This window comes from Coturnix japonica, chromosome 5 (genome assembly GCF_054131305.1).
Source record: "Coturnix japonica strain WE chromosome 5, WE-NBRP24, whole genome shotgun sequence".
In the NCBI taxonomy this organism is placed as follows: Eukaryota; Metazoa; Chordata; class Aves; order Galliformes; family Phasianidae; genus Coturnix; species Coturnix japonica.
In genome coordinates, this window is record NC_140667.1 from 52,204,318 (window position 1) to 52,222,862 (window position 18,545).

The following is an 18,545-nucleotide window of genomic DNA, read 5'->3' on the forward strand; positions in this document are numbered from 1 at the left end:
CTGGCCCAACCGCCATGTTGAGGCCTGAGGCAGGCGCTGTGGCATTGCCACCCTCTGCGGTAGCTGTGGCTGCCATCCATCGCCTGCAGAGCCTGGGTGAGCATGTGTGGGGCTGCTGGGGCACCTCCAGATCCCCATGGCAGGATGAGGCTGTGCCATGTGTGGGAGGGAGGGCTGCTCTCCCTTGGATGTGGCCCCACAGCCTGGTGTGAACGGGAGCAAGGAAAGCACCAAGCCTCAGCATTGTTTGTCATAAATATCCTCAGAAAACATTGCTGATGTTATTCCTATGGCTGCTCTGGACATAGGCTATTCCTTCCTGCAGCCTGGTTTGGGGTTAATATGGGAGACATAAAATCCAAAGAAAAGAGTCACTGCAAGTGTTTGATGGAGACGAGCTGTGTGTAGGCCGTGTGTTTCTAAATGAGATGGCTGCCGTGGTTATTAATGCATTTCCTCCTTGTCTTTTTGGTTTTGTTATCACATATGTGGCCATCTGGTTCCTCTGTGGGACTCTCAAGACTTTCTGGCAAGCACGTAAGTGAAGATGTCTAGGGCTTTTTCTTCAAGGCTTTGGTCATGGCAGGTGATGTGAGGCAGGTGCTTGCAGTCCCCATAGCTCCTGAAGTGAGCACATGGCATGGTGTGTGAAGGAAGGACGTTTTAAATAGGCTGAAAGCACAGATTCAGTCCTTTTAGGCATTGAAAAGTTACAAGCTCTTGAGTTATCTTGAATGCTGATTTCTTTTTCCTGGGCTGTATCAGACAAAAATCAGCTTATGGAGCTTTTGGGCCTTCTTGGAAGACAAATGTGACCAATAGAATCACATTTATCACTCTGCCTCCTGTGAAAAATACAGTCTGCTTCTGAGGTAGCTGAGTGGATTACAGAGATGCAAAATGGGAACAATTCAGCAATCAGCAATTTGGTGCAAAGGCCTTTATGAAGGAGACGGAGCAATGACTAAAAGCAGAATAAATTTACTTTAAAATGAAAGATTAATCATCTTGCAAAAGAAGGATTGCTCCAAGTGTAAGCAAGGAAATTGAGCTAAGAGTAATAAAGTTTTCTAGAGAAAAAGCACTAAATAATCTAAATAGCAAGAGACAAATTTCAAACAAGCTTTATCTGGCTCTGAAGTATTCCTTTGAGAAGCAGGGGCAGACAAGTATTAAAGCTGAGCAGTCCCAAAGGATGGATTGCACACACAGGGACGTTGCCTCTGGTAATCATTTCCAATTTCCCAATTTCAGAACATTCAAAACTTTCCATTGCTGTCAAATCTGTTTAACTGTGATGGAGAGTTATTCTTGTCTAACAAAACTGGTTTCTTATACAGAACCAGGATTGGGCACAGCCTGTGGTTATAGATATGTGTCGCAAAACATTCACTTCTGAAGGCCTCAGCTGTCAAACAAAGGACTGTGTGGAACAAGGATCTGAGCTTCCCCATTCCTTATGAGATTTGTTGCAGGGCATCATCTCAACAGCTTCATTTCAAAGACTGTACAAATATAAAGTTCCTAATACAGCTTAAAACCTAGAGGTCAGAAAAAAGCACACACGGGTGAGCTGAATGTCTTGGGGTGACATGAAATATAGTATGAGACCTGATTTGATGTAGAAATACCCCACCGAGTTAATGTCTGTGGTCTGCCCTGCTGGTCATTGCCAGGTGCAGTGCATCATGTGCCATAAGGACCAAGTGTTTTGGAGGAAGGATTGCAGGTGTGGGAAAGCACTGGCTTTATTAGGCTTAAAGAAGGTGGAATGCAAATGATGTTCTGTTGTGTGGAGGGGATAAACTGTGACTGGTGCTGTTTTGGAGCAGGAAGTTTGTGCTTATGGTTCTGAATGGGAGAGGTCAGAAAGTGGATAGCTGATGTGTTTTGCATGTCATTTTGATTTCTGTGCTGCTTTTAATAAGCTTAAGGGTTTGATAAAGAGAAGGGTTTTGACAGTGATGGAGGTGGCATCAGACAATGACTCGTGGAGCATAGAGTAAGAAAAAAACAGAAAGGCTTTAAAAAAGGATCAGACACACAAAGTAATCCAGAGGGGCTCTGAAAGGGGGATGACTTAAAGGACTGCAAAAATAAGGCTTCACAAGCAGAACTTAGATTTTAACATGGCTTTTAGCTTTTACTTCAGCTAATAACCTCTCTCAAGGACTGTTTTAAAAGATGGTTTCCACAGAATTTAACTTGGAGCCATTTTAAGACTGAGAACTCTATCAGGTCCCGTAGCCCTCATGTGCCCCCCATGCATCTGCCTTTTCCCTGCACCACAAGGAGTGTGGAAGATGCTGACCTACTTTAGAACAAGGTGAAAGATATTTGGCACGTAATTTTTGAGCAAATCTTTCTCTTTCAGAACTATTTTTGCAGAGCAATAAATCAGAATTTGAAGTTTAAAAATGATCCATTTTTATTTTATTGTCTTTTGGTGTTGTTTTTGTTTGGTTTTTTTTTCAGAAAAATATGTGAAAAATGAAGACTGTGTGTTCAATGGGGAAATTGTGCAGCATCTTGAAGACACCATTGCTGCTATTAAGAAATTGGTAAGAAAAAAATAGTACTTAGTTTGAGATGTATAGCAGAAAATTAGCTGGTAACCACAAAATCAGTCTCCAACAGTTGTAATTTTACATGTGTTCTCCTGTGTACATTATATTCTACCCAAGAGAGAGGCAGGTTGGGTGAAGCTGGAGGATGGAAGCAGGTGGTGCTTTAACAAGTATCTCCATTGGGTATATTGGGTATATCCATCAGTAGGCTTTGAATCAACTATTCAGACCAGCGCTGTGTTAGCCTTATGAGATGAGTGTTTTATATAACATGCTGAACTCATAAAGCTGTTTTCTTTTTCACTGCTTCAGCTAATTGAGGATGTAATTCATATGAAATTAAGAACCTCTTAGACATTTATTTTACATATCTAAATATTTCATCTTCTCAATGAAAGGCAAATAATTTATAGTCATGCATATAGAATTTGCTCCATACACAGCAAAATTTAACGGTGTCTTTTCTTCCTGCATTGTCTTTGCTGATGATTGTAGCAGCTAGCAAAAATGAGGAGAAAAATAGGTTTGGTTTTATGCATACGTTGCAATATCAGCATCCATTTAGGGACTGATTTCTTTCCCCATAGACTGGGGGGTGAAGGTGTGGGGGCTTTGTCAATCCACCTGAAATTCTCAGTCACTTGAATTTTGGGATTCAGTTGCTTGAAGGCTCCTCCCACCGTTGGTTACCACCGCTGGTTACCTTCTTTTTCTCTTGCTGTACCATCACTCTAAAGGTGACCCTTCTCATACCACCAGCTGTGAACCAGATGATGACCTTCTGGTGTATCTGAAGGCCAGCTATGGGCTCTGTTCTTCAGCACAGCTTTGGGCCATGAGGAAATGAGGCTTTTCTGTTGCACAAGTGACACCCTGTTAAACAAGTTATTGTTACTTTGAAGACTGAAAGGATGAAAGAGAACAAGTATGAGCAAGGAGGATTAAAAAAATGGTCTTTAAGGAAGAAGTGCTTTTTCACCTGTTATGCTTGTTCTCACTTGTGGATTTGTTAATTGACAGGAAGAAATGAGAAGGAACACCATTGAATGCCTAGAAGAAGAGACTATAAAGAACAGCAAGCTTCGCTTCAGGTTGCACAGTCTTCCAAGAGAGATTGCTGCAGAGATGGCAGGTAGAACCAACCTCATGAGCTCTGGAAGGAGAAGAAAATTGAGTTTTCTAAGCATGTGAAGAATTCTGTGAAATAGAAAATAGAACTGGCAAATGGCTGCCAATAAGTTATTAATGAGTGAAGATGGGTGTTTGCTGAGGTGTGACTCTGTAAGGGATTATTCTCTTGTGTAACAGTGAGAGATGTCTTCACTGAATACCATGCTCAAGCACTAGAAGAACAACAGGAGAACTGCAGCATTCATTCCAACTGCAGCAGTGCCACAGCTGTTCTCTGATGCTGGTGATGAGGCACTTGAGTTGTGCTGCAAGTTCCTTTCTTGTGAAGTAGGATTAATAATGATGTAATAAGAAATGTTACTTTGGGTGGGGTTCATCTGACCAGATGCCAATCAAGTGCCTCCTACAGCTCATGGAGAGAAAGGAGCACTTAGCCATGATTCATCTCATGTGGAATGGGTGTTTAAAGCAAGACAGAAGAATCACAGACTTGAAGTACCTTGATCTTTGGCTAAGAAGAGATGAAAATAGATGAAAATGAAGACTGAGATTTCTTTCTTTCTATTTTCACCTTTAAGATGCCCGAGGCATACTCTGCTAGATCTCATAAGTTCTTCACTAGGAGAGTGGTTAAGCCCTGGAACAGGCTGCCCAGGGTGGTTGTGGATGCCCCGTCCTTGGAGGTGTTCAAGGCCAGGTTGGACGGGGGCCCTGGGCAACCTGATCTAGTTAAGGTGTATGTTTGGTGGCCCTGCCAGGCAGGGGGGTTGGAACTACATGATCTTTGAGGTCTCTTCCAACCTGGGTCATTCTGTGATTCATCTGCCTTGATTTAGTGGGCATGGGTGGTGGGTTGATGGTTGGAATAGATGATATTGGTCATCTTTTCCAACCTTAATGATGCTATGATTCTAACTGCAATGTAAGCACAAAGGTCAGTGGTCAAGTAGCTGATCTAGATGAGTAATGGGATTTATTTATTTACAGGAGAAGCAGTGGAGTTGGGTTTGTTTATCAGGGTAACCATGAGGCTGTGTGATCAGCTTTAGGCTCATTGGGAAACAGCAGAGAGTTTTAGTGGAGTTACTGGAGTTTTCTTTTCCAGCTGCATTTTCTGTTTGTTGATTCATTCCCTCACCTTCTCTCTGCCTTACAGCATGGTTGCTGTGCAGGTAGCTGACTGTTTATACCAGCTGCTGCCATTCTGCACAGTGTTTTTGGGTGGGTGGTTGTGCACTCATGTGACTGTTATCTCAGAAGCTGGAGAGATGCGCTAGTACAATGCCCATGCACAGAAGAGCTTTATCCACTCAGCCTCTTCACGTGGGCTCTTCAGTTTCACACAGCTATGGCTCTTCAGGGAGAAATGCTGTTGAATTCAAGCAAGGTGATCCTGCTCCTTCTCTGTGGCTGCCAGAGCTGCTGGTGCAGATGTTTTTCAGTGTATATCATTTTGCTGTATGCCCAGGGAATTTAGTAGGCATATAGTATGAACAAGAGCAATAGCTCTCTAAGAACACAGCAGACTTCTTCTCGTTGATAAATGATGATGACTCAGGGAAATTGTGATGAGACTGAAATGCTGAAATAAAACCTGATTTAGGGGATGTTATTTCGTTAGTGCCTTAGAATCACAGCTATTCCTTGCCAAGTGACAGTACTTATAGCTGTGGGTCCAAGATTATGAATCAATCCCTTTATGCATTATCTCAGCCATGCCTTTTTGCAGCTAAGAGGCTTCTGTGTGTTTTGTATTTATTTTGTAGCTCTTGTTGCTGCATCACGTGAGTCTGGTGCTGTTAAGATGAATCAGCTGCGGTCTGCATTGAAAAACATTGCTTCTGAAATTGAATTATTGGAAAAGAAGCAAGCCCTTTGTGAAAGGCAGAATGCTGCACTGTGGTACGTATTTATCTGAGCAAGGAAAAACATACTGGCAAGGTGATTAAGGCGAACAGAAATGTGATGAAAACATGGTGAGCAGTGCTTGTCTCTCACCCCTGCAGCTCGCTGCAGTGTTTCTAGGCAACTCTGTGCTGCTGCAGCAGCAAGCCTGCTTCTCCAGATCTAGTTTCTTTAATATCAGAGCCTGCTTGCTGCTGCCTGAAACCCTGATAAGCTTGGCTGGGGACAGCTGGCTGCTGCCTGGCTTCTCACTTTGGCAAAGGAAAGTTTTCTCTTTCAATGATTTATGTTAAGGAAAGACTGTAAAGATCATAATTTTTTTTCCTAAACTGAGAATTAAAAATGGGAGGAACCCTAAAACTGGATGATCATTATGGTAGTTTTCAACCCAGGTTACTCTATGATTCTGTGAATCAGTAACTGTGATAGAGGTCCCTCTTCTTCTTCAAGAGGTACCCAAAGATGACAGAGACTCGGTAGATGATTCTTGTTTTCTCCCCAGCAGATTTCATGTTACTGTCACCCCCTGGTAAGCTGCTATGGAGCTGTTCAAAAATAAATCACAGCATGTTTTCTTAGGGGAAGTTTTCTTTCTCCTTTCATTTGGTGCTTGAAGGCAGACCTTCCATTTTTAATGAACCTTTTGGAAAATAATCCCACTGCAGTCCCAGGCTGGATGGGTTGTGAGCAACCTGCTCTAGAGGGAGGTGTCCCTGCCTATAGTAGGGGGTTGGAACCGGATGGTCTTAAAGGTCCTTTCCAACCCAAACCATTCTGTGATTCTATGAAAAAGTAGAACTTTGAGAAGGTAATAATATAAAGAACAGCCAGCTGTTCCATTAGAGTGAAATGTCTTGGTCTTAATAACACATGCTGGTGAATGTTGTGACTTACAGTGGAGTCTGAGTTGTCAACATATGGATAAGCAATTAACATTTGAAGCAGTGATCAGTAACAGAAGACATTAATGGTTTGGGTTTTTTGTTCAGTGAGGAACAAAAGCGCCTGAAGAAACAGCATAAAGAAAGAGTGGACTTACTGAACGAAAGGATGGCAACGAGAATTAGCACAAATGTGCTCTTACTTGAGACTGATCGTAGAACAAGAGCTGTAGAAAGAGAACTAATCAGTGCAAAAGCAGCGTTAGAAGAACTGCAAGCAAAAATAGCTGAAAGAATGAGTCAGCTTGAGAAAGAGATGGAAGAATGTGATGAAAAGGTAAAGGTTTTGAAATGCCCTGAGAAACTGTGCCACATGCTGTGTTTGGTTTTCTATTTGCAGCTAACTTAAGTCTCCACAGCAGCCAAATACAGAACTGACTCGTTGTAGATGTGCTTTGTCTGTGTGTGTGTAGGAGGTTCTTATGTGCACACACAAACACACACACATTGAAATTGCACGGTATATAAAATCCATTTTCTATCAGCTCATCTCATGATGTGTCTGTATCGGTCCTTCTTGCTGCGTGTGGGACAAATGATTGCTGGGATTGCATCCCTCCAGACACACTGCTTAAAATAAAAGTGCCTATATTTACCACCAAACTGTGAGATAAGGTTTTACTGGTTTTTATATCCTGTCCTACTTTCAGTTGCATACATTTGGTATCCTTGCTTGTTAAAAACAAGCAAATAGATTAAATGAAAGCTTGGTCATGGAAATTATATCTCTGCAGAACAGAAATGTAGCAGCGTTCCTGGATGGTATAATCAGGTTCCCACAATGAAATAAAATCACATGAGCTCTTGAGACATCATAGAGTCATAGAATGGCCTGGGTTGAAAAGGACCACAATAATCACCCAGTTAAAACCCCCTGCTGTGTGCAGGGTCACCAAACAGCAGCCCAGAGCCACATCCAGCCTGGCCTTGAATGCCTGCAGGGATGGGGCATCCACAGCCTCCTTGGGCAACATGTTCCAGTGCATCACTGCTCTCTAGGTGAAAAACTTCCCTGTCATATCTAACCTAAACCTCTCATGCCTCAGTTTAAAACCATTCCCCCTTCTCCTATCACTGTCCACCCTCATAAGCAGTCATATCCCCTCCTGTTCAGATTCACATTTGCATCATCTATTAATTATCATTTCTTTTTCATCTAGGATTTATTCCTTTGGTACATAGCTGTGGTTTTTGCAGAAGGTTATTTTCTGCCAGCGTAGCTGTTGTGCTCATTTAATTTTGAAAGGCTCCAGATGCTTTCATATAAATTTTTAAGCAACGCGTCGTGTGTTACTCAGAATGAATTAATTGTGCCATTTTTTAATGCAGAACAGAGAAATGAAAAAAATCCTCGACGCTCAGAAGGAAAAAACTTCGGCAAAACAGCGCGAGTTTGAAAACCTGAATGTAAAATTATCAGACCTGCAACATCTGATCAGTCTGAATTCCACAGTAAGTTCAATGCAGGATTGTTGTGGATCAGTTGAAAGATCAACTTTCAATTCCATAATCAGTCAAAGCGAGGGGAATTTAGAGTAAAATGCAGTCTACCTTTTAAGGATAATAAGCTTATGTGTTAGCTCACTGGATGGCAGATATCTGTAGATAGATGTAATAAATACGGCCTTATCCTCTGTTTTTTCAGTGGACAGTTGTTGTTTTGAGTGGGAAATCTCAGACTTTCTAGAAAACATTAGAAGAAAATCCCATTCAGATGTTACCAAATGTTAAAGATCAGCGGCAGGAAAGGCATTTGTTGTCTGGTGGGTTGCTGTTTGTCACGGTTTGAACTAAAAATCCACCTGCGTCCGTGACAGGGGGCCGTAGGCCCCGGAGGGGCCCTAGGCCGAAAGGAAAAAGTTAATTAGGAAAAGAAAACAGCGGCAACGATCTAAGGAGGCACACTTATTTACTAAATACTATATCGAAATACAGGATAACACAATATAATACAATATAATTGAAATTGAGCTAACGAATCAAGCAAAATAGGAGAGAGAATGAGTCCCGTAACCGAGAGGCCTACTGTAAATCTAGGCGAACGGCTGAAGGCTCCCACACACTCCCCTGAACGCCAGAACTCGAAAGACGTCAGTCTGTTCTGCGACAGAGTTAATATAGAGTCCAGGTCCCGTGACCTATCGTGTTGTTCCCTGGGAGATGTAGTCTTCTTCTGTAAGTTGCAGATTCAGTAAAATTATTCATGCTTAATATGATGTTATGATGTGGAATACTGATAGCAAAAATTACAAAATTATTAAACCATGACATTCCACCCCTTATTCTACATCATTACATTATATTTATACATACATACACACTCATATGTATAATTGTGAATAATCAGCAACCTTATTTTTTCTCAACAATCTATATTTATTCCATACAAATCCCTAAGTTGAGAACAAAACTCTATAACCTAACCTACTATTTATTAATTTTGAGAAAATGGCAAAACTGCCAGAAAAAGGAAAATATGTCAGCGGTAGAGGGGAAAGGCAGTGCTAGTAGGGCGTCCCCCACATCAAGGTGCACTCATCCTTTCCCAGCCACCACAGCAGATTTCCTTTTGACTTATACTTCTTTCCATGTGTGCTCTACACATGCATGGCCAGTGCAGGATATAGAGCCCAGATGGAAAACTTGCTTACAGAATGCCTAATTAAGGTATATAGAGAAAAAGTGTTTCCTTAACATTAATCCACTCTATCTTAAGTCCTATACCTAATTGAACTATTCTGTACCTAATTGAAATATTTTCTGAGACTCTACCTATATATCTACAGGAAAATCATTGGCTGCACTCCCCCAACATCAAATTCCCTTGTGGTACACATTGAACATTCCCATTTTTGTCCATCACCCACCATGTGCACCCAGGTCCCTGGGCAAAGACAGTACCCCGGAGAGGTTTGCCCTTTCCAGACGCTGGAAGGACCCAAACTGTTTTTCCCAACACACTCTTTATGTGTACTACAGGAACCTTATCTCCCTCCACGGTACGTAGGGAGCTGGATTGGTTAGGACCATTACGATTACTAGATCCTCGAGTGTTGACCAACCAGGTGGCTTCTGCTAAATGGTTCTCCCAATTTTTATACGTTCCGCCACCCATTGCTTTCAACATAGTTTTCAATAACCCATTGAATCGTTCAATCTTACCAGAAGCTGGTGCATGATAGGGAATATGGTAAATCCACTCAATGCCATGATTTTTGGCCCAAGTGGTTACAAGGGAATTTTTAAAATGGGTCCCATTATCTGATTCAATTCTTTCCGGAGTGCCATGCCGCCACAGGATTTGCTTTTCCAACCCTAATATGGTGTTTCGGGCGGTAGCATGGGGTACTGCGTATGTTTCGAGCCACCCAGTGGTTGCCTCCACCATGGTGAGTACATAACGCTTACCATTGCGAGATCGTGGCAAGGTGATATAATCAACCTGCCATGCCTCTCCATATTTATACTTTTGCCATCGCCCTTCCCCCCAAATAGGTTTCATCCTCTTGGCTTGTTTAATTATGGCGCATGTTTCACAATCATGAATAACTTGAGCAATAGCGTCCATAGTTAAGTCCACCCCTCGGTCTCTGGCCCACTTATATGTTGCATCCCTTCCTTGATGACCTGAAGTCTCATGGGCCCACCGAGCTAGGAATAATTCACCCTTGTTCTGCCAGTCCAAGTCTATTTGAGCCACCTCAATTTTGGCAGCTCGATCAACCTGATGGTTATTTTTATGTTCTTCAGTAGCCTTACTTTTAGGCACATGAGCATCTACATGGCGCACCTTTACAACAATGTTCCTTATTCGGGCAGCAATGTCTTTCCACAGTTCAGCAGCCCAAACAGGTTTACCCTTTCGTTGCCAATTATCATTTTCCCACTGTTGCAACCACCCCCATAAGGCATTTGCCACCATCCATGAATCAGTATAAAGATGAAGCATTGGCCACCTCTCCCGTTCAGCCACATCTAAAGCCAGCTGAACAGCCTTTACCTCTGCGAATTGACTTGATTCTCCTTTACCTTCGGTGGCCTCTGCAACTTGTCGTGTGGGGCTCCATACAGCAGCTTTCCATCTGCGATGTTTCCCTACAATACGACATGATCCGTCTGTGAATAGGGCAAATTTCTTTTCGTTTTCTGGTAGCTCATTGTATGGTGGTGCCTCTTTAGCACGTGATACCTCTTCTGTAGGTGGTGTTTCAATTTTTTTACTCTCAGGCCAGTCCATGATCACTTCTAGAATTCCAGGACGGCTGAGTTTTCCCATTCGAGCTCGTTGAGTAATTAATGAAATCCACTTACTCCAAGTGGCATCAGTAGCATGATGGGTGGAGGGAACCTGTCCTTTAAACATCCAGTTTATTACTGGCAAGCGAGGTGCTAGAAGAAGCTGAACCTCTGTCCCAACTACTTCAGAAGCAGCCCGAACCCCCTCATACACGGCTAAGATCTCCTTCTCAGTTGGAGTGTAGCGCTCCTCAGACCCTTTATATGCTCGACTCCAAAATCCTAGGGGTCGGCCTCGGGTCTCTCCTGAGGCTCTTTGCCACAAACTCCAGGTGGGACCTTTCTCTCCAGCAGCAGTGTAGAGGATGTTCTTCACATCCTGTCCCGTCCGTACTGGCCCCAAGGCCACGGCACGGGCTATTTCTTGTTTTATCTGCTCAAAAGCCTGCTGCTGCTCAGGACCCCATGAGAAATTATTCTTCTTCCGTGTTACCTGATAGAGAGGGCTCACTATGTGGCTGTAGTTTGGGACATGCATTCTCCAAAAGCCCACTACTCCCAGAAAAGATTGGGTCTCTGTTTTATTTGTGGGCGGAGACATAGCAGTGATTTTGTCAATCACATCTGCTGGGATGTGACGACGTCCATCTTGCCATTTTATGCCTAAGAACTGGATTTCCTGGGCAGGCCCCTTCACCTTGCTGCGCTTAATGGCAAAACCAGCTTTCAAAAGAATTTGGATTATCTGTTTCCCTTTCTTGGAAACCTCTGCTGCTGTATGGCCCCACACTACAATGTCATCAATATACTGCAAGTGTTCAGGAGCATTACCCTGTTCCAAAACGGCTTGGATCAATCCATGGCAAATTGTTGGGCTGTGCTTCCACCCCTGGGGTAAACGGTTCCAGGTATACTGAATACCTCTCCAGGTAAAAGCAAACTGTGGCCTACATTTTGCAGCCAATGGGATGGAAAAGAAGGCATTAGCAATATCAATGGTGGCATACCACCTAGCTTCTTTTGACTCCAATTCATACTGGAGTTCTAGCATGTCTGGTACAGCAGCACTTAATGGAGGTGTAACTTCATTCAGGCCACGGTAATCTACCGTCAGCCTCCATTCCCCACTGGTTTTACGCACTGGCCATATGGGGCTGTTAAAAGGCGAGTGCGTTTTGCTAATCACTCCCTGATTTTCTAATTGGCGAATTAGCTTGTGAATGGGGAGCAATGAGTCCCTATTGGTGCGGTACTGCCGTCTGTGAACCACTTTGGTGGCAATTGGTACCTCTTGGTCTTTTACCTGGAGCAACCCCACAACAGAAGGATCATCTGACAGACCAGGTAAAGTTGACAGCTGCTTAACACCATTTGTGTTTACAGCAGCTATCCCAAAGGCCCATCGATACCCCTTGGGATCCTTGAAATATCCCATCCTAAGGTAATCGATTCCCAGTATACATGGAGCCTCTGGACCAGTCACAATAGGGTGTCTCTGCCAGTTTTTACCAGTGAGGCTTATTTCGGCCTCCAACATAGTCAATTCTTGGGAACCCCCAGTCACTCCATGGATATAAATTGGTTGTGTCCCTTGGTGACTTGAGGGCATTAGGGTGCATTGTGCACCAGTGTCCACCAAGGCTTTATATTTCTGTGGTTGAGATGTGCCAGGCCACTTAATCCACACAGTCCAGTATACTCTGTTGTCCCTTTCCCCCCCCTGGCTGGGGGCAGGGCCCCTCTATTGTTTACCTCGTTGACTTGCAGCAACTGGAACTCTCCCCCGTTTGGAAGAGTTCACCTTGGTGGTTGTTTTGGATTGTAATTCTTTCACTCGTGCCTGAAGTGCAGAAGTGGATGAGTTATACCACTTCTTTATATCCTCCCCATGATTACTCAAGAAATACAACAAAGCAAAACGTATGGTCTTATCATTGTCGTTTGCTTGAATACGAGGTCGTCTCTTTTTTATGGTTGAGATTTTCGATGATACAGGTCGAGAGGAACTCATGTTGTTTAGCTCTCTCAATAGGCGATCGTGGAAATCCTGGTTTCCATCATCTGGTACCACCGTGGATTCATCTACATCAGGCACATTAGCCAATTTGTCAATAATATCACTTTGTGTTTTCTCCACTTTGTCTAACCTTTCCACTATTTTTTTTCCCATTTGGACAATGGCTGAAGTATAAAGCTTAACTTCTGTAGCGCTTATAAATAATTCAAGCTCCTGAAGTCTGCTAATTAGCTCATTTACAAGGGGTTTTCTTTCCCCTTTGCCATATACCAATGCAAGTGCACTGGCATGCTTTTCTGGAGCTGCCTTTGTAAAGTCACGCCACATTTGTCGTGGAACGTGGACTGCTTCAGGATCATGTAATTGGTTTGGATTGTTACGATTGAACTGGGGGCTGTAGAGCATTTCCACCAGAGCCCTTTCTCTCAAAAATTGGATACCTTTCTCCATATCAGTCCATTTCTTTTTCTCAGGCTCCAAGTCCCGTTTAAAGGGGAATCTATCTCTTACCGCTATCAACATCCGCTTCCAGAGGGTGTAGGACTGATTTTGGCATGTGCCTATACCTCTGTCCACACGTGAGTCCCTGGAAATGCTACCCAGTTGGCGAGCTTCACTGCCATCGAGCCACGCACTATTGGCACCATTGTCCCAGCAGCGAAGTAACCAAGTGACCATATTTTCTTTTGGCTGACGTGTGAAATCCTTTCTCAGATCTCGAATTTCACTCAGTTTAAAAGATCGATCAATAATGGTCGTAATACTTTGCTCACCTTTTGCTCTATCAGGAGTCCCAGGTGTTAATGTTGGCAGCTGTGTTGATGAGGCTGCCCCATCTATAAGTTTGGACTCGAGAAATTCTCGTAAAGAAAATTTAGCTTTTGGCTCCTCGTCTGACTCTGACCCTGACTCTGACGCTTGTGTTATTTCCTCCAGGCGACCTTCCTCCTTCTTCCTCTCTCCTAACTTTCTCTCTCCTAACTTTCTCTGCTCCTCTGACTTCTTCTCCTCCTCTAACATCTTCTTATACTGCTCTAACAACCTCTGCTCCGCCGACTTCCTCTGGTCTTCTGACTCCTCCTGCTCTCCTGAGTCCCCCTGACCTCCTGAGTCCCCCTGCTCTCCTGAGTCCCCCTGCTCTCCTGAGTCCTGCTCTCCTAACTCCCTCCGCTCTTCTAACTCCTTCTGCATTTTCTCTATCTGAGTTGAAACTCGTTTTGTTTTTCGCCCTCTTACAGGGGCAACCAACATTGTATCTGGTGCCCCCGGTGGTTGGTTAAGTTGGAGTACATACGGTTCAGACTTGAGGGTGTCGCATTCCGCCCTGAGGACGTTATAACTAGACTGGAGGGCGTCGTGCTCAGACTGGAGAGCGTCGTAGTCAGACAGGAGCTCGTCGTACACAGACCGGAGGGTGCTGCGACTGGCTTTGAGGGCGTTGTAGTCGGCCTTGAGGTCAGTGTACAACGAGTCAATAGAGTCATGTTTGAACTGGAGATCGACGCACTTACACAGGAGGGCGCTGTGCTCGGACTGGAGAGTGTCGTGCTCGGACCAGAGGGCATCGCGCTCAGTCTGGAGAGTGTCATGCTCGGACCGGAGGGCATCGCGCTCAGTCTGGAGAGTGTTGAGCTTGGTCTGGAGGGCATTGTGCTCGGTCTGAAGAGTGTTATGCTCGGACTGAAGAGTGTTGTGCTCGGTCCGAAGGGCATTGTGCTCAGTCTGAAGAGCGTTATGCTCGGACCGGAGGGCATTATGCTCGGACTGAAGAGTGTTGTGCTCGGTCTGGAGGGCATTGTGCTCAGTCTGAAGAGCGTTATGCTCGGACTGGAGGGCATTATGCACAGACTGAAGAGTGTTGTGCTCGGACTGGAGGGTGTCGCAGTTGGATTGGAAGGCATCATGCTCAGTCTGGAGAGTGTCATGCTCGGACCGGAGGGCGCTGTACTCGGACTGGAGAGTGTCGTGCTCGGACCGGAGGGCATCGCGCTCAGTCTGGAGAGTGTCATGCTCGGACCGGAGGGCGCCGTGCTCGGACTGGAGAGCGTCGTGCTCGGACCGGAGGGCGCTGTACTCGGACTGGAGAGTGTTGAGTTGGGATTGCAGGGAGCTTTTCTCATCCCAAAGTTTTTCTGCGTCAGCTCTAAGACTCTCTTTCTCGTACCAGATTGAGTCTCGTTGGTACAGGAGATCTTTTCTCTCAGCTTCAAAAGCTTTTTCTCTCTCTACCTTCTCATCCCAAAGTTTTGCTGCGTCAGCTCTAAGACTCTCTTTCTCGTACCAGATTGAGTCTCGTTGGTACAGGAGATCTTTTCTCTCAGCTTCAAAAGCTTTTTCTCTCTCTACCTTCTCAGTCCAAAGTTTTTCTGCCTCAGCTCTAAGACTCTCTCTCTCAGGAATGGTATTGACTAAGGCCCAATAAGCATTAGCTAGGCCCAAAATCATTTGTGCCTCCTGAGATCTGCCTGAGCCACAACATTCCTGCCTCAAATATGCAATCAAACTCTCAGGATTCTTCAAGTGTTCAGGAGTGAAGCTCCATAACACTGAAGATGTCTGTCCTTTGAGAATCTCTTCAATTCCCTGCCACTCAGTATTCTCTGGTTCTAGGGAAGACTTCCTCCGGATGTTATAAATCCAGATACTGAGTGAGATTATTACAATAATCAACAGTAAGTTCAGGGAGATTAAGAGTGTGACCCACTGATCATTCAAAAACTGCATAAAGGATTCATAGAAAGAAAGAGGAGCACGCTTAAAAATCACCATTTCTGTATAGTTAGTTGCATTAGTTGCTCCCTCTGGAGCTGTATACAGATACGAAGTGAGCATTGCTAACCATGCTTTCAATCCATTATACAATTGTATAGCTCCATAAGGAAAAGTGGCTAGCTTAAACATGGCCCAATATGTTCGGAGCGTCTCAAAAAAGGAACCAATGGCACACAGTCCCTGGTAAAACAAATTTAGTAGAGAAAACATCTTTTTTCCTCCAATAGAGAGAGAAAAGTAAAAGAAAACAAAGCTCAGCAGTGTTTATAAAATATACCGGAGTATTGGCAGTCCGCCTGGACTTTCAAGGTCAAGCTCGCAGGTGCAGAATCCCAAACACGAGATAGCTCCTTAACAGGGAAAAAAACTCGTAGCTCTGTTAAAAGCTAAAAGAGCAACAGAAGAAAACACAGAAAAACAGCAACTCAATTTGCCCGCATTCTCCACCAAAATCTGTCACGGTTTGAACTAAAAATCCACCTGCGTCCGTGACAGGGGGCCGTAGGCCCCGGAGGGGCCCTAGGCCGAAAGGAAAAAGTTAATTAGGAAAAGAAAACAGCGGCAACGATCTAAGGAGGCACACTTATTTACTAAATACTATATCGAAATACAGGATAACACAATATAATACAATATAATTGAAATTGAGCTAACGAATCAAGCAAAATAGGAGAGAGAATGAGTCCCGTAACCGAGAGGCCTACTGTAAATCTAGGCGAACGGCTGAAGGCTCCCACACACTCCCCTGAACGCCAGAACTCGAAAGACGTCAGTCTGTTCTGCGACAGAGTTAATATAGAGTCCAGGTCCCGTGACCTATCGTGTTGTTCCCTGGGAGATGTAGTCTTCTTCTGTAAGTTGCAGATTCAGTAAAATTATTCATGCTTAATATGATGTTATGATGTGGAATACTGATAGCAAAAATTACAAAATTATTAAACCATGACACTGTTGTTGTTTTCTTAATGTATTTTATTTTGGCACAGCCTGTTTTATCTTTTATAGGCTATACATAATGAGAAAATTCTCATCGCAGAACTGAAAGAAAAGAGGGAACACTTGGAAAAAAAGATGGATCTGAATAAGGCAGACATGGTGGCAGCTGTGGAAAAGAAGTAAGAATTCATAAATCCTTTGGTCTGATCTTCCTGCTGAACCTGCATCAGTGTTTTCAGTGGAAAAGATGACACCAATATTTATGATGAAGCAGCCAAATTCCATCCTCAATGTAGCATCACCCAGGGTAGCTCCTCAGCTGCTTCCCCTCTGACTCTGCCACTGGTTGTGTGAAGGTTTTATATGACTGAAGGGGATGGGGAAAAATGAGACTTTCTGATGGTTCAGTTTTGCTGTTTGAACTCCTTTTGCTCTCCAGGATGAGCTAAGAACCCATACAAAGAAGAAAATAGGAATTGTGTGAAATATGGGGAAAATTATCATTCAGAACGTTAACTAATGTTTTTCTTGATGGCAGCACAAATCCATTAATGACCTCATGCAATGAATACTGCCATTAATTAACAGTGTAATTACTGTAAAGAAATGAGCTGCAGCCACCATCTGGTCATGGCTTTTGCTTCTGCAGACAGTTACAAATTGCTTCTCTTTACACTCTGGAGTACCAGTAGGAGGATCTGTGCTAGGCACCTCATCCATGCTCATGTTTAAAGGGCCTAGAAGTAGTTGCAACTTGGTGAATGACCACAGACTCGTGGGCTGTGGTGAATTTTATAGCCTCACTGTAGTAGTGTTGTCCTTCTGTTCTCATTCTACTGAATTTCTGAAGCTGTTAGATGATATGGATGTCTTAATGTCCTTCAAATTGTTCATCCTTCATAACTCATTCTGTTATTTAATGAAGCAGAGAAGTTAAGCAGCTGAGTTAAAGAAAGAATCTGGCTAGTGTATTTTTTCCTTCACAGTATTTGGCACATTATCTCAAAGCCTGCTCAGTTTGGGTTTTGCCTTCTATACAAAAGGACAGCCTTGTGATATCTGCTCTTCCTTTGTGTTAGAATTTTTTCCTGAAGCACTTCTTTAGGTCAACTCTTGTTTCTTCCATGACTTCCAGTTTGTTTAGGAGATAGTCAAAGGAAATGAGTATTATATATGATTATATATATTATACTATTATTATTATATTATAATTATTTATTATATATGATTATATATATGATATATATGATTGGCAGCCCTACCTGCAGCAGGGGGGTTGAAACTTGATGATCATTGAGTTCCCTTCCAACCCAAGCTACTCTATGATAGCTTTTAATAATCTTGTGTTAATACTCACCTAATATGTCCGAATTGTCTTTGTTTGATAGAAATCAGGTTGATTCTGAGTTTCTGCTTTTACAATCACAAATTGTACAAGAAAAAGAGGATTTTGATCAGGAACTTGGAAAGGTAAGAGATTTTTATTCTGGATCAGAACTGTTACTAAGCCAGGTCTTGAAACAGTCAGTCAGACCTGTCCAAAGTGGGACATGAATTGTTTTAGGTGCTTTGATTTGCCCATGTGTCTATGTTGAGTGGAAACAACCATGTAGAAGATGCACAGACATTTGCCTTCTACTCTGCTTAGGCTCTGAAGGCAGTGGTGAGATCTCCTCTTTAATGAAGACCATAGACAAGTGTTATGATACTTCAGGGGGTACTGAGAGCTGGTGTAAACTTGAGGCTGTGGTCTTGTGAGCTGGGATGCAAGAAACCAGGGGGTTGTGAGATTAGGGTGTTGATTTGGGAGAGAGTCCATTTGCAATAAGAGAATGGGACAGACTGATGTATATATAAAGACTGTAGTGAGATCTGTTTACAAGGATGAGATTGGTATCCTGACTTGGAAATCTGGGTGTGGAATTTTCACAGTGATTCTTGATGATTTGCTGCATGCTTCTGTATGTTATTAATTTATATCACCTGTGTGGTAAAGATAACTAGCTGTGGCACTCCATCTGCTGATTCTGTGAAGGAAGT

The 18,545-nt window shown here is 43.4% G+C and overlaps 1 protein-coding gene across 6 annotated transcripts in view; it reads left to right on the plus strand.

Annotated features, from left to right (window-relative positions):
- CCDC175 (coiled-coil domain containing 175) overlaps positions 1-18,545 on the plus strand; it is a 27,114-nt gene continuing 8,569 nt past the window's right edge. For 3 of the 6 annotated variants that reach the window (XM_015865774.3, XM_085549628.1, XM_085549629.1), the window contains exons 1-8: positions 1-96; positions 2,476-2,561; positions 3,588-3,699; positions 5,465-5,600; positions 6,593-6,821; positions 7,874-7,996; positions 16,575-16,684; positions 17,894-17,975. In XM_015865774.3, the coding sequence (XP_015721260.2) occupies positions 15-96; positions 2,476-2,561; positions 3,588-3,699; positions 5,465-5,600; positions 6,593-6,821; positions 7,874-7,996; positions 16,575-16,684; positions 17,894-17,975 (960 nt within the window). In that variant the 5' untranslated portion in view covers positions 1-14. Of the gene's footprint in view, positions 97-2,475; positions 2,562-3,587; positions 3,700-5,464; positions 5,601-6,592; positions 6,822-7,873; positions 7,997-16,574; positions 16,685-17,893; positions 17,976-18,545 lie in introns of those variants that run through there. The other 3 variants (XM_085549631.1, XM_085549630.1, XM_015865778.3) reach the window with 2 other exon arrangements.